The sequence below is a fragment of the Copidosoma floridanum genome, unplaced genomic scaffold, assembly GCF_036245765.1.
Source record: "Copidosoma floridanum isolate Cflo_tuat_1 unplaced genomic scaffold, Cflo_Japanese_pri ptg000009l, whole genome shotgun sequence".
NCBI classification, from domain to species: Eukaryota; Metazoa; Arthropoda; class Insecta; order Hymenoptera; family Encyrtidae; genus Copidosoma; species Copidosoma floridanum.
In genome coordinates, this window is record NW_028321886.1 from 9,044,847 (window position 1) to 9,058,665 (window position 13,819).

Sequence of the window (13,819 nt, forward strand, 5' to 3'; positions counted from 1 at the left end):
GCTGTCTGTATGAATTTAACTATCTTGTATGTACAACTTAGTATACAAAGCAAATATGGTGCTAAAACACTGAAGTTTAAAAGTTATTGTGCATCTCATTTTTAGTACGACAAAATGATAGTAACAAAGAATCAGCTATAAAAAATTTAGCACCATTTCATCGAACTCACTAAATTACTACCAAGTAAATCTAATCACATTCGTATCAACTACACTCTAATTGAAAACATTTTATATTTCAATTTCCTTTAAATTTCATAAAAAATGTATCATGTAATTAATCACAGCTTGAACCGATATTATTACTAACAGCATTGCTTAATTAGAGATTTTTTTTGTGAAAGGATTGGATAAGTGGGTTAAATGATGTACTCTGCAAGTTTGTATACAAGATTTCTTGTTGTATTTTTCAACAGGTGTAAAAAAAAATAAACACCGTATACAATATTTTTATACGAAATTTCATTTATACAGTAGCACATAGCAAATATACTTAAGCCTATACATAATGATTTAGCGTTATAAAAAATGTTATACAATTTTAAAAATGAAAAATATTTCGTATAAACAATTCATTAGTCGTAAGATTTTCCATGGGGCTGCTGTTTCATTATTTCTCTAGGTCGTATGTCCTGGTGCACACGATGTCGTCCACCTTCATCACCTGCAAGGAAAACAACAAAATGAATGTTACACGTGTACACTCAAAGGGAAGGAAATAACCAATTATAAATACACTTACAGCCGTCATTTTTTCGGGTCCGAACTCACGCTCGATGGTCACCAGCTTGTCGCCCTTCTGGACGTGGATCATTTTGTTGCCCTCGAAGGTGATGGTGCTCTTGACTTTGCGGTCATCTGGGGTCTCCTCCTCAAACTCGACGCCGGGCACGAACTCGAGCACCTGGTTCTTGAAGGTGCTGGTCGTCTTCATCGTGTACTTGCCATCCTTTTCCGTCACTTCGACGGATGGCGACGTGGCACTAGCGATTTTTCGAGTGATGAAACCCACGCCTGAAACAAATCACACTCACTTTATCAGAAATATAGCCTTTTACGTGACCGACTAATACATAACGTCTCTCGCAACTAGAATTTTTTTTTACTCACGATCGTGACCGACAAGAGCAAATTTATAGAAAAAAAAAAAAAAAACCCTTACATAATTGTTTGGAAAAATTAAGCTTATCCAAAAGATTCTACTTCTACGATTGCTTTGTTATCTACGCAAGTTATGGTTATTGAAGAAAGTCCGAATTTTTTAATTCTTTCGGCAACAAGTTATCTGTACACGTGGGGGTTCAGCTGGCGTGAAAAAAAACGGCATAGAAACGCCCCTCTCGTTTATTACGTAAATTCGGCGATAAGAAAACTGTAACAAATCAACTAATCAACTCGGCAAATTTGGCATACAAACTTGATCTTTGCAAGGAAGAAGGTACGCGAGGTATGAAAAAACAGAAAAAAAAAAGAAAAAAAGATAGAGGGAACAGTAATAAAAAGGAATGAATGATATAAAAATCGTTACCGATTCCCTTCATGAAATCATCAAAGTTGTCACTGGTCTCCTTCAAAGTGTACTTAAGGCCAAAGTATTTATCCATTTTCGAAAAATTCAAATTGAACGGACGGACGTACTGGGTATCAGCGAGATGCTTCGGGGCTTACGATCGGGAGGGAACTAAGTCCGTTGCTAGGCGCTTACGATTTATAAGAGCGTCTAATCAACGAGTCGGAGATTTTCAGAAATAATTAGCCAGTAGCAGCGCGAAATCGTCGGAATAGCGAAAAAGAAAAGGACGGGCGTCGATAACTACAAAGATAACATAGAATGGCCTTGTAACGAGCAGACAGTGAAGTTTTACTTGTTAACGAGTTTACACACAGGAAATGTCCTAACGCAAATAACGCCGCTGATCCGTCATTAACCGCGTTTAAAACTTGAAATGGATACGCCACGTAAAAATTATTTCTTTTATACGGAAATACGAGCAAGAGAACAAACTTAAAAAGCTCGGCCTTGTACTACGAAAAAATTAGCTTCGCAATGTATACCTTCCAGACGGTTTAACTGATTTTTTTCAAAAAAATCGAGTCGACTCGTTTGAGAACTGTAGTAATTTTTTTCACCAAAAACAGGTGTAACTGCAGACTCATATTTTCGTGATGGATAGTACAAAAGAAAAAAAGGGAGAGAGAAAAAGTAACATTAATATAATGCTTATATTTGTTAAAAGCAAACGAAATTTCGTATTCCCGGATCAGTGGCGATTACAAATAGATAAGATAAACAAAAGCGCGTGAAGTTGAAATTCGTAATGTCCAGATGGAATAAATCATAAATTATGATGCCCGGAGACAAATGTTCGTTATCTCTCGGTAAATTTTGATAACTGTTGTAATGATATTCACGGTATAGGTCTTGCACGGCAATTTTTTCGGTAGCTAGTTTTTACTCGCTTTTTTCAACAATTCTTAGCAGAACTTTATTTTTCTGTTTAAATGTATTTGTACATCTTTGAGGAAAAACCGCAAAAATTATACGGGGTCGATATAGCCAAAGGCAGAGATCCATACCGCAACTTTCTCGGCATGGAAAATTCACGTATACGCAGCTCAAAGAGAAAAGAAAATAATATTGAACTCCCGATCGATCAAGACAATAATCTATCCTGCAGACAAGGAGCAATAACATGCACCGGCGGCAGCAGCAATTGAGCATCGAGTGCATACGCAATGTGCGAGCTCGATGTACTTTTTTTTTACGTCATTACAATGCACATGTTGATTGTACAGGGTATGGTGACGAGGAGCGGGTATACGATGCACGGAAATAAGAGAAATAAGAAGTGGGCACCCGCCAGCCGACGTCAATAGGAAGAAGAAATTACCCGGCGAGGGCCATTAAATTGAAAGATCAGAGCGGAAGATAAGGAGCCATTGTACATACGCGCGAACGTAACACACGGGAGGCTCTCGCGTGCTTGTTAAGCCTCGAGAGCTTCAAAGAGTAGATTGGTGCTTTGAAATTAGCAGATGACCTAATTTTAGACGTGTACTGCTTCGGACGTCGATAAACGTGCAGCAATACATTTATGGCTAACGCTCGAGAAAAAGTAGTGTTGGTCAGGAGAACAAATTTTTTTTTTTTTCTTTCTTTTTATTACAAAGGGAAGGACAATTGGTTAAAGAAATATCACAGCTGTCGGATTAATATTTTTATTATCAACAACAAGCGGCCAAATTCTCTGTTTGAATCTCCCATAATCACAACTATCCTCGAATAAAACTGATTCTAGGAGTTGGAAAATGACTAATTAGATAATAAAATTTTCCGAGTCTCTCAATTCGAATCGGATAAAAAAAGAGTGGGGCGTGAACATCTCCCGTACATACCATGCAGATGCTCGATTAATTGAGCTATCAGAGAAACTTTCTAGATTTCATTTTCAAAGATTATTAAAATTTTAATACCTAAATTGTCTATAGTTGAACTAGTGTTTTAGTGAGATCTAAATAGGGGATGCGACTACTTTTTGTTTCATTATCTAAAAATTCCATACATTTGTTTACGTGGAATAACAATGGATGACGAATCAAATTGGGAAATTGCTACTGTCGATCGAGCCGGTTTTCTAAAGAGAAAAGATTTTCTGTGCTTGAATACATAACGAATACCGTGATTGGTACGTCACTTTTTTTTATAATTATCATTAGAAAGAACAAGAAAGAAAAAAAAAAAGATAAATCTTGTTACCTCACGTCTCGTAATATTGTCAATAATGTTGAAATTTGAAACAAACGAGCAAACGCTGCATAATTTACTTGAGAAGATCATTCGAGCTATGAGAAAAATCAAAGCACCGCGCTCGGATTGCCGGGGCTATTTATAGAAACGAAAATACTATTTTACACACATGTACGTGTACACTCGCCCGGCGAGTCAATCGATCGCGAAACAACACGAAGCACATTTTTATGCTGAGAGAACACAAGGCGTACATTGCAGGACGATCGAATTGCCGAGGTGTCAGGCGCACTGCGGACCCTGCGATATTCAATACATACACAGCGCTCGTTGTGCGTGTACATACATACGTCATATACTCATGTACAGGCATGTGTACTCACACGGTGGGATTGTAATTACGATTTATTGAAGTACTCGCCGAGTTTAATTCAGGGATCAAATTGACTTGGAGCGATGCTGACGACGACGTCGCTGATGTGTATTCAACCATGGAATCTCGCCAGGTCATTGTACTACCGGATTATTTCGAATGATAGATTAAAGCCGCTTCAATTGCTCGTTAACATTCGTAATTTGGGAGGATGTTATTTATAGATTTTTTGTTTTTCATCAAATAAAACTTTTCTTGTATGACAAAATAATAATATGGCTAATGGCAATTGTAGCACGTCTAGACTTTCGAGTGGTAAAAAGTGTTGCACGCAGTTCAACTTTTGAAACATGATCCGATCGAAAAGTTCTGCGGTACAAATATATACACGTATATATAGTATTTCAAACGTTTTCAATAATATCAACGGTAGCTCCGATGAGCTTTCGAGGCCGGTATAGATAATGAGTCCGTTATAAAATCCCAAGCAATAATTTGGAATTTCTATAATTTAAAAGTTATTTCTTTAGATGTATTATCTTTGCAATAAAATTGCTCACATACTCGCCTTTCCTTTTATCTGAATATATCCAAGGTAAATCGTTACCCGAAAAGTAAAAAATAACAAATTGCTGGGTAATAGTTAGTGTAGAGCTTTTCGAGCTCTAGGAAGCTTTCCTACGTATAGTGTGTAAGGCATAACGCAAAAACCGTAACTCTGTCATGACATGTGTACCTATTGACTTGAATAATATCGTGCACTTGTGCAAACACATATTTGCACTAGTAATGATGAGAGCAAAGTAAGGTGACGAGGAAGTGAGCTGGCAAACGTGGGAGAACAGATGATTGGTTGACCATAGAATACGTCCGCCATTCGTGGCGAAGTAGGTATATAAACACAGATATTATACACTCGCGTTATAAAGTGTGTCAGCTTCGTTTTCTCACTTGCTCGAAGCTAGCTAATTTAAACCTACAAGTATACCTATCAAGCGGACAACGAGCATTTACAAATCGAATCAGGGTACATTTTGTCGCTTCAAAGGACTTTATGCGATTTCAACCATACTTACTACGTATGAGGTACGTTTAGGAGTCCAGGAGACTTGCCTGTAAGGGGCCATTTTCATGCTCACGCTAAACCGATCGAACGATACAGTTCCCCCCCTCGAGGAATTTTTTCTCGCGCTAAAAAAAAAAGTTCAATCAAGCGAGCTTTTCAGCGTGAGCGTCAGAAAGGACCAAAGTCTATGGGAGAGGTTATAGACGGCCAGGGTTTATCTAAACGCGCCCTGAAGTCGTGCGGAGCGTGCCAGCGTTGGCGCGTAAATGTAAACACGCGGCCGGCTTTCCGGATCGATTCACAGTCCCCGCCTCCATTAGCCGAAGCATAACCCGAGCCAGCGGCAAATAACCAAGTAAGCACACCCCATCGTGTTCCCCGTAGAATCGGCGAAATTGCAAAGACGCGTGTATGTATGTGCGAATTGTAATATGTCGAAACGACTCTTTTTAGAGAGATAAGCCATGTGCTCGGGAGCACGTTATTTATAAATCAAAGTACCTACTCATTCGGACTTACCGATCGCCTGCATGAACTCATCAAAGTTCTTCGAGTCGCTGAGCTGGTACTTTTTGCCCAAAAAGTCCTGCATAGCTGCGTTGGTGCTTGCCAGGAAGATCGATAGGACGAGAGCGAGTAGTAGGATACGTTGCCCACGGGGCCGGCTGCGCAGCGTCGACTGACTGGTGGCGGCAGCTACGTTGTTCGCGCTCGTCTTTGCCATACTTTATTATATTATTCGGGCTTCCTTCTACACTGGATGATGGCTACGGCGGGTGTGTGTAATGCAATGCAGCCTGCGGCGCTCTATACCTCTATTGTGCAAGTGTGCCGGGGACCCTCTCACATCTACTACTTGTACCCCGGCTCCCCTCCCCATTCGGACTCTCGATCTCTCTCTCTCTCTCCGGCCGCCGCTCGGCACAGCATCATCAGCGTGCGCGCTCAGCTTTTTTTTTTTTTTCCTTCCACGGTCACCCAATACCCGTGTACACATACACGTTCTATTTGCTGAAAACTGGTCGTAGTCCTGCCCCCCCCTGCCCCGGGTCCGGGAAGATGATCGGAAGATGGAAAAAGTTGCACAGGGGCCTCTTCTGATTCGACGTTCTGGCTCCTATACACGCATACTTACTTGGTTTTTATCACCACGATTCCGCAGCATCCCCGGCCCCTGCAGCAAATACACGCACACGAAACTAATCCGTTTTTGCCGCGTGTACGATATCATTTTGTTTGCGCTGCTAATATATTTTTGCAGCTATATATGAGCATATTAATTATTTTATCGGCCAATACATCCGCCACGATACGCTCGCGGTGTTACATTTGTGTAGAAAAACGATCAAGCTGAATCTTGGTTTTGGACGATATTTAACTGTCTCGAGAAGATATTTTTTTTTTCCTTCCAATTAAAACGAACGATTTGCGCGGTTTTATCGCACGGGCTTACATAATAATTTAATTACTGTGCGATGCGAGTATAATTAATACGTTATCCATACCGTTTCACCCCGGCAAAAAAGAAACTCGCTGATTTTTATTTACGCACGTGTATACTTTACGTTCTAGGGTGCACATATATATTATATACTTTAGTTGAAATTTACCCGTCCTAAGTCGCGAAGGGGCATACAGGTATAATACATACAAACTCACGTATACGTTCTTCGAAGAGAAACTTTTCTCGAGATTGACGGATAAATTCACCCATGGGTTAACGAGAAAAACTTCTGGGCAACGACATTCAAGTGCGTATATCTACTCATGGATCCTCGAGTTGGTAATAAAACTTTCAAAAGTGCACCCGTGTGCCATTGTGTGTACTGTTTTTGTTACAATAAGCTTGCAAAAAAAAAATCACACATTTTCCTGCGGCGTAGGTGCTTTCCCCAACCATTTGGAAAAATCCAGTCTATGTGTCATCCCTAAGCTATACACAACTCCTTTGAGGATCACTAACACACACACGTTTACCAGCCCTCGTGTAGAAACGTGTATCGAACGACCACCAGCATCCCGGCTACCGGATTATGTGTATACATATACGAGGATGACGCTCCCCTACGGAGCCAATGCGCACATATAGTAGACAAGTTTCCACGGAATATCGGTAGTTGGAAACCGATGTTTTCTCCCCGCTTAGAGAGTCGTAAAGTATTATTATTATTATTATTGTTTGTTTACATCTCGGTTCATCCGAAAAACACATCCCCACGCAGAGCCAATCATTTTTCAGCGGAAGGTAAAATTTTCCATGTAGAATTTTAGTGGGGCTGGCGAGTCATTGGTGCCCATACTCGAATAGTGAGAAACCATAGCTGCGTGCCACGTCTCTCCTCTTCTTTCATTCAAAAGCGCATACCTCTACCTATACGCCTACGCGTTCCATATGTACACACAAGCACAGTGGGCATCAGCTCCATAGGGGCCTTGGGCTAAAATTAAGCCATGTCGATTCGAAATCGCTCGCACGCCATACTTATACACTTATAACACTGGTATATATATATTTATATAGTCGTCTTCTTCTGACGGGCCGTTAATTAAATAGGAGAGCGGCCGAATGGTAGCCCGCTATTGTCGCTCAATTCGCAGAAATTAGATTTAACCCCAATTAAATTATTAAAGCAACAGCAGCCCTGTATACATATACGACGTATGATCGCCTGATTCGTTTGATTTGCATAGTCCTTAATTGGGACGAATTTTAACGGTAGCCCCGATGCTCGCTCCCGATCTTCACTTTGTGGTTACACGCATACATCCCTTCCTTGCGCATCATGTATACGTACTTTTACCCAATACATCCAACAACTTATTATACGCTGCTCCAAATCACGGTCTAACGTAATCGTACCTATATAATTGTACGACATTTCTTTGCTCGACGAATCATCCAATCAAGTTCTTTTTATTGTACGCGCATATATATATACATATCGTATGGCAATAACGTATGTTATATATATACGATCGGTGAGAATAAGTACATGATAAACTATTGAAAGCGCGCGGCATGTGCAATGTAATAAAAAGTAACGTGTAACATATATAAATGCGATACGAGTGGCAGACGCGTGAGTCTGAACGAGTTTCAATGAGGAAAATCGAAAACTTTATAGAGAATAATATCAATCAATCTGCAAGATATAATTTTTTTTTTTTTTATAGCTTTTATAACTTTTCCTTTTCTCCGAGGTTAAAAGTCAAAATTTATTTGATTGGTTGTGCAACGCGTGTATGCGGTACGCCCCTCTTTTGTTATCGCGAGTGAACCAACTCCTAATCGCTATTACAAAAAAAAAAAAAAAAAAAAAAAAAAAAAAAAAAAAAAAAAAAAAAAAAAAAAAAACCCAGCAATTGTATAATATTAAACATATATATGTGTATATTGTATGATGGCACGAGAGAACGCGCGCGTGCACAGCCGAGCAGAGACTCGATGCCCCGAAATTGTTGTACGCGACGTGCCATTTGACAATATACGACAGACAAACTCTTTGAACAACCGACCCATGCGACTCTTGATCTCCCTCGTAACTCGCACCGCATAAAGGAGCCGTGCGTGGTCGCATTCTTTATTGTTCGGTCACGTATCGATTCTTCCTCCATTTGGGTTAAATAATAAAACGATGCGCGACGGGCATGACCGGCATTTCAAACTCAAATGGCCTGCAACAAAGACTTTCGAAGTATTTGAAAAGTCACATTGATTTCTTAGTCATATACAATGTTTTCTCCAAGTCCAAATCTCGCACGGATTTCCATCGCTTTCAACCGATCTGGGAATGTGTTTTCAAACGATCGTTTCAATGAACAGTTTAAAAATCTACAGGAGGAATCGAAGAGCAGTACCACAACCATGAATATATTTTTAGCTGGTGATAATTTATTCGATCGATTACTTTAAATGCTTGATAAACACATTATTTTTATACGTATGTACGTATAGCTCGTACGAGTGTCCTTCGCAATCGATCGCGCATCTCAACTCCCAAAGATCAACGATAAATCTGGGAAACGTGTAGGTATACCGACAACATACTAAAAGAATCGCTTGGCGCAAGGTCCAGTGGTTTCCAAGTGCATGGCATTCACTGCTGAGGAAAAGAAACAAAAAAAAAAAAAAAAAAATTAACGGTGTAGCACAAAGTAGCAGCTTCACGGGCCACGTGACTTTTGCCCACATGTGCGAATTGGTATTCAGACTATCCATTCCGCACGACGAGCAACTGTGTGCATTACATAAACGCGAGTGCGCTGTTTGATCTTTTTGTTTATTTAGTTTTTCTTTTTCTTTTGCTTTGGAGTGGAAAAAAAAAAATAAGAATAATTACCAACGACCAAACGAGGAGAGGATTTGATAAATTGTTTTTTTCTTTCACGCTCTATATAATACAACGAGTAATAATCAGTTATTTATTTTTTGATGATTAATTCTTTTTTATCGAACTCGCGTGTTGGGCAATTTTTAGGCCATCTCACCACCAACGTATACCTTCTATCTATCTCGGTCACTATATTTTTCTATTACCCGGAAATATTTATCTCTGCGACTGTTAAACTTTTTTTTCTTTTATCTCCAAGAGAACAACAAACATCCGAATTTACATTTCCCGAGGGAGCAGAGCCTCGATGTTTCACGGCTGTCTCACGTATTCCAATCTCTTGTGATAAAAAGTTTGGTGCGGAAGTTCGGCTAGCTATGTGTATATACGTATTATGCTTGTACCTTCCTCCGCGGTGGTGCTCGAGAAGATAATAATTCAAACTCGAATAATAATATATATATGTGGGGGGTGTCGCTTGTCCGCGAGGACTAAAATTATTGCGAAAACGATGATATAATGGAGGTCTGTTATTAACCGATCGGGTGTTTCTGCACCGATGGAGCACTCGAAGAGAGCTTGATCTGAAAATGTCTAGATGTCGTTGTCGCGACTTTTTTCCCCGTTTTAAATTTTATCCTCGCGTTGTGCTAATGTGAAAGAATAAAAAATACCTGTTGAATTCTAATGGCTTCATTATTTATACAATTTTTCACTTTGAATTTATATAAAGGGAAATAAAATTAGAGTTAAAATAAAATTTTTTCAACGTTTTTAAGTGGGATTCGTAAAAACACAGGCTTCGCCTCTTCAAGAATATAAGAACGAATAATTTTTGACCTTAAAAAATGCAAGATCATTCATACTTTTTATATCCGGGATGATACATGAGTTTTAATCAAAGTTTTATATTTTTTGAAAAATTAAAAAACGACTTTGTCGAAAAGCAGGATTTTTTAATTCAATTAATGTACTCTGCTGATGAACAAATTATTTGACATGGATGGACTGCCGTCACGTATGATTTTAAAACGTTTTCATTTTGCGCGCTCGCGCCTACCATCAACGACCCAATCAAATAATATTTAATTACTTCAAATAATGTTACTCTCAAGTATAATCATGATAAAAAAAAAAAAAATTTAACGTAAAGATGTGTTACTACACCTCATGGAAAATAATATTGACGCGAGATTAATGTCAAGCCGCGAACGCGTTTATAATCGTTCCCACGAGTTCCCTCAATGTAACAAAGTGTCGACTACCCGAGCACTTCCAAAGTACAATTCGCTCCTGTCGCTAACTTCCGCGAACAAATTTACGTCTTCCCCGTACTGCATTTCAATTTTATCTTCCACCCAAGACGAGATCACCTCGATTCCACGCAACTCGCTAATTACGTTAACCAAAAGCAGTTTACCACTCCGCAATGTAACGAGTAAATGCTGCCATTGTGTGCACGGCGAAACCTGCAAATTATAATAAGCGCGCAATGAACCACATTAAAGTTAATTTTGGAGAAAATTCAACTCGACTTAACGAATAATTTTTTTTTCACCTTTTACGAATGTTAAACGCGTACGAGTTACTTGCCCGAAGATAAATTACCTGAGAGCCATTGTTCGTTGTTATCGTCGGCGCGGGACACGTATACATAGATACCAAGCAGCTGCACGCGAGCTTCCGAAAACGCGCGCAAGACTTTCCTAAACTTTATCCCTCCCGGCGAGCTGGGCTGGTAAGTAAGTAGATCGCAATTAAGGCATTACGATCGCCGGCTAATTGAAAATAATTTTCCCGGTAATTGTGCAAGATTAGCGGGTTCCAAACTCGACGAGACCTTTCTTTTTTTCGCAAAGGTATATAATCACGCGAACGTGACAGCGTGCCGATGTAAATCGTTTTTTTTTTTTTTTTTTTGTTTTTTTTTCGACGATTTTCACAAAACAGTGCGCTGCTCGAATACATTGGCGAATCGACGTCGATCGATATGTATGTGTATATATAATATGTGTGTACGTGCACCTCAGCAATTTCATGCTCAAGTAAATTCAATTTCGTACGAGTACGCTACATACTCGCGTTGGGCCGCCTGATAATCAGTTCATCAAGTTTGTAATTTTTGTCGATGATCACGTATCCGGTGTAACCCTTGAAAATTACACTTGTAAAATCCATACTCGAGAAAGTCAATCAATTAATCCGTACAAAAATTTATTTGCCTTCCTGGTGATGTATAAGGTCCTTTGGACTATGTAGTTCAACTATTCAAATACCTACTTTTCTTTGGTCGAATGTTTTTCTGCTCCTCCACGGAAGCTCATTTTTCTTATACTCTAAGCCAGTCGCGTGCGTTATGAGGATGGAAAAGGAAAAAAAAAAGCTCAAGACCATATAATACGCGCAGAGAAAGAAGTGTGTTTACACGTGCATTTGTGCGGCTTATGTAGTATTTTTTTAAGCCAGAGGATAATTCATCTCCAAGTTGTTTGCGAAATAGTGGAAGAATGAGACGAAAGCTCAGTTGGCTCGTATTTAGCAACAACAACGTGCTCTTTGGAAAAACATAATGAATTCCACTACCGTGCAAACACTTGAAAAAAAAAAAAAAAAAAAAAAAAACACACACATTTCGTTTAACTTTTTACCTATTGTCTACGCGTATTTGATCAAAACTGTCGAGGCGGAGGAGTCACTTATGACAGTATTAGATATCTGGTTCAAGCCCGCTTTCACCCAACGAAATTCAGATCGTGCTTCAAGACAAGAACTTTTGTTTCATCCATTTGGTTTAATTAAATCGCCATTTATCTCCTTTGACTCCTTTATGCATACACGGGCACACGTGTATAATTATTTGGCTCATAGCTGCTTCCAAGGTAAGTAGCTCGTGCATTTTAATTTAAACTTCGATCCACCGTTGGCTCAGTTTGTAAACTGGCATCGAAAAAATGAGCACAAGCGTCGATATCCATAAAAAAAAGAAAATAGCACCCACAGTGAGGTTTACTTATGTTAGCACCCTCACCTGAAGGCCTGCGGTGAGGGTACGAAAAGAGAGCCGGCGCACAGCCTCCTCCGATCTTGCACCCCCTCCCTCGCAAGGGGAGCCACGTTGCGCGAGAGAAAGCGCGAAAGCGAGATTCTCCCCCCTCCCCCCCGGCAGCCACCGTGAAACTCTGGCTGGCTCAGTCAGCGCCGAGTTCGCGACACGTACCGATCGACCACGTGTGAACCTTGTCACCTGTGTGCACGCCACTTGTACTCGCGGTACATTTACGTTGGACGTGTACTTGATCGGCCTCCGTAGCGCTCCGTCAGCAGCCGGTGGTGTACACGCAGTGTTACGTATACGTGTAAAAAAAAAAAAAAAAAAAAGTCACCGACTCGGTCTCGGGCTTACCGATCTCGGGGTCCGGCCAGAGCTGCACGGAAAACGCGGCGCGTATACGGGTGCGGGTGAAATTGGCTGAGGAAGAGAGGAGGAGCAGGGATCGAGGAGGAGGCCCCGGTAGCTGGGTCGCGGGGAAGGAGCCGCGCCGAGATAAAGCCCGGATGCGCGGGAGAACGAGGCGCCGGAGACGGGGGGGCCACCTTGGAGGGCAAACTATTCACGGCTGTCAACAAATTCATCAGCTCGGCCCCCTTGGTTAGCAAAGTCAAGCTGCTCATGGTGAGTCGACCCCCCACCCCAGACACCAACCGGTTTCTAACAAGTACACGACGCGTGGATTGGACTGTACGCGTTTTGTGGTCCGCGGGAAACGGCGGTAATGAAATCCAGGGGGGTAGCGTTAGTTGGGTTTTAACGATTCATTAGAGGAGGGGGCGAAGCGAGCGGACTACTTTTTTCATTAGAGCCCGAAAAACGAGCCGCCCGTATAACCGTGATGTTTAATCTGCAAAAAGGGAGGCCCCTTTTACGTCCAATTTGGTTTTTCTCCGCCTCCGGGCGATCCCGCGTTATATGCACCTCGTACTTGCAGGCTATACGCGCGATTGCGACGGGTTTTCGTGCCCCGATGAGGGTGTGTCCGTCCAGTTGGTGTACGAATTACCGGAGCGTGGAGAATTAAAAAAAAAAAAAAAAGGTGAATCGAGTCCATTATCGCCTCTCGTCCGTAAATATCAAAAGTGAGGGAGGTGGGGTTGTTTGCGTATAACTCCATCAACGGAAGAGATACGCCGGTTTTGTTGTCGAAACGAAAATTCGGATGGATGCCCATATGGCAAACACATCGCACGTTGTAGGTGCCATCAGGCGAATTTTTAAGTATACATTCGATTGAAATATAATTCAG

The 13,819-nt window shown here is 40.8% G+C and overlaps 1 protein-coding gene across 1 annotated transcript; it reads right to left on the bottom strand.

The window, feature by feature from the left end:
* Positions 1–380: 380 nt before the first annotated feature.
* fabp (fatty acid binding protein) lies at positions 381–6,005 on the bottom strand. Its single transcript, XM_014351034.2, has 3 exons — positions 5,707–6,005; positions 743–1,014; positions 381–664 (listed from the first exon to the last, which is right to left on the bottom strand). The coding sequence occupies exons 1-3, from the start codon at positions 5,909–5,911 to the stop codon at positions 611–613; spliced, it is 531 nt and encodes a 176-aa protein (XP_014206520.1). The 5' UTR covers positions 5,912–6,005; the 3' UTR covers positions 381–610.
* Between the last annotated feature and the right edge of the window lie 7,814 nt (positions 6,006–13,819).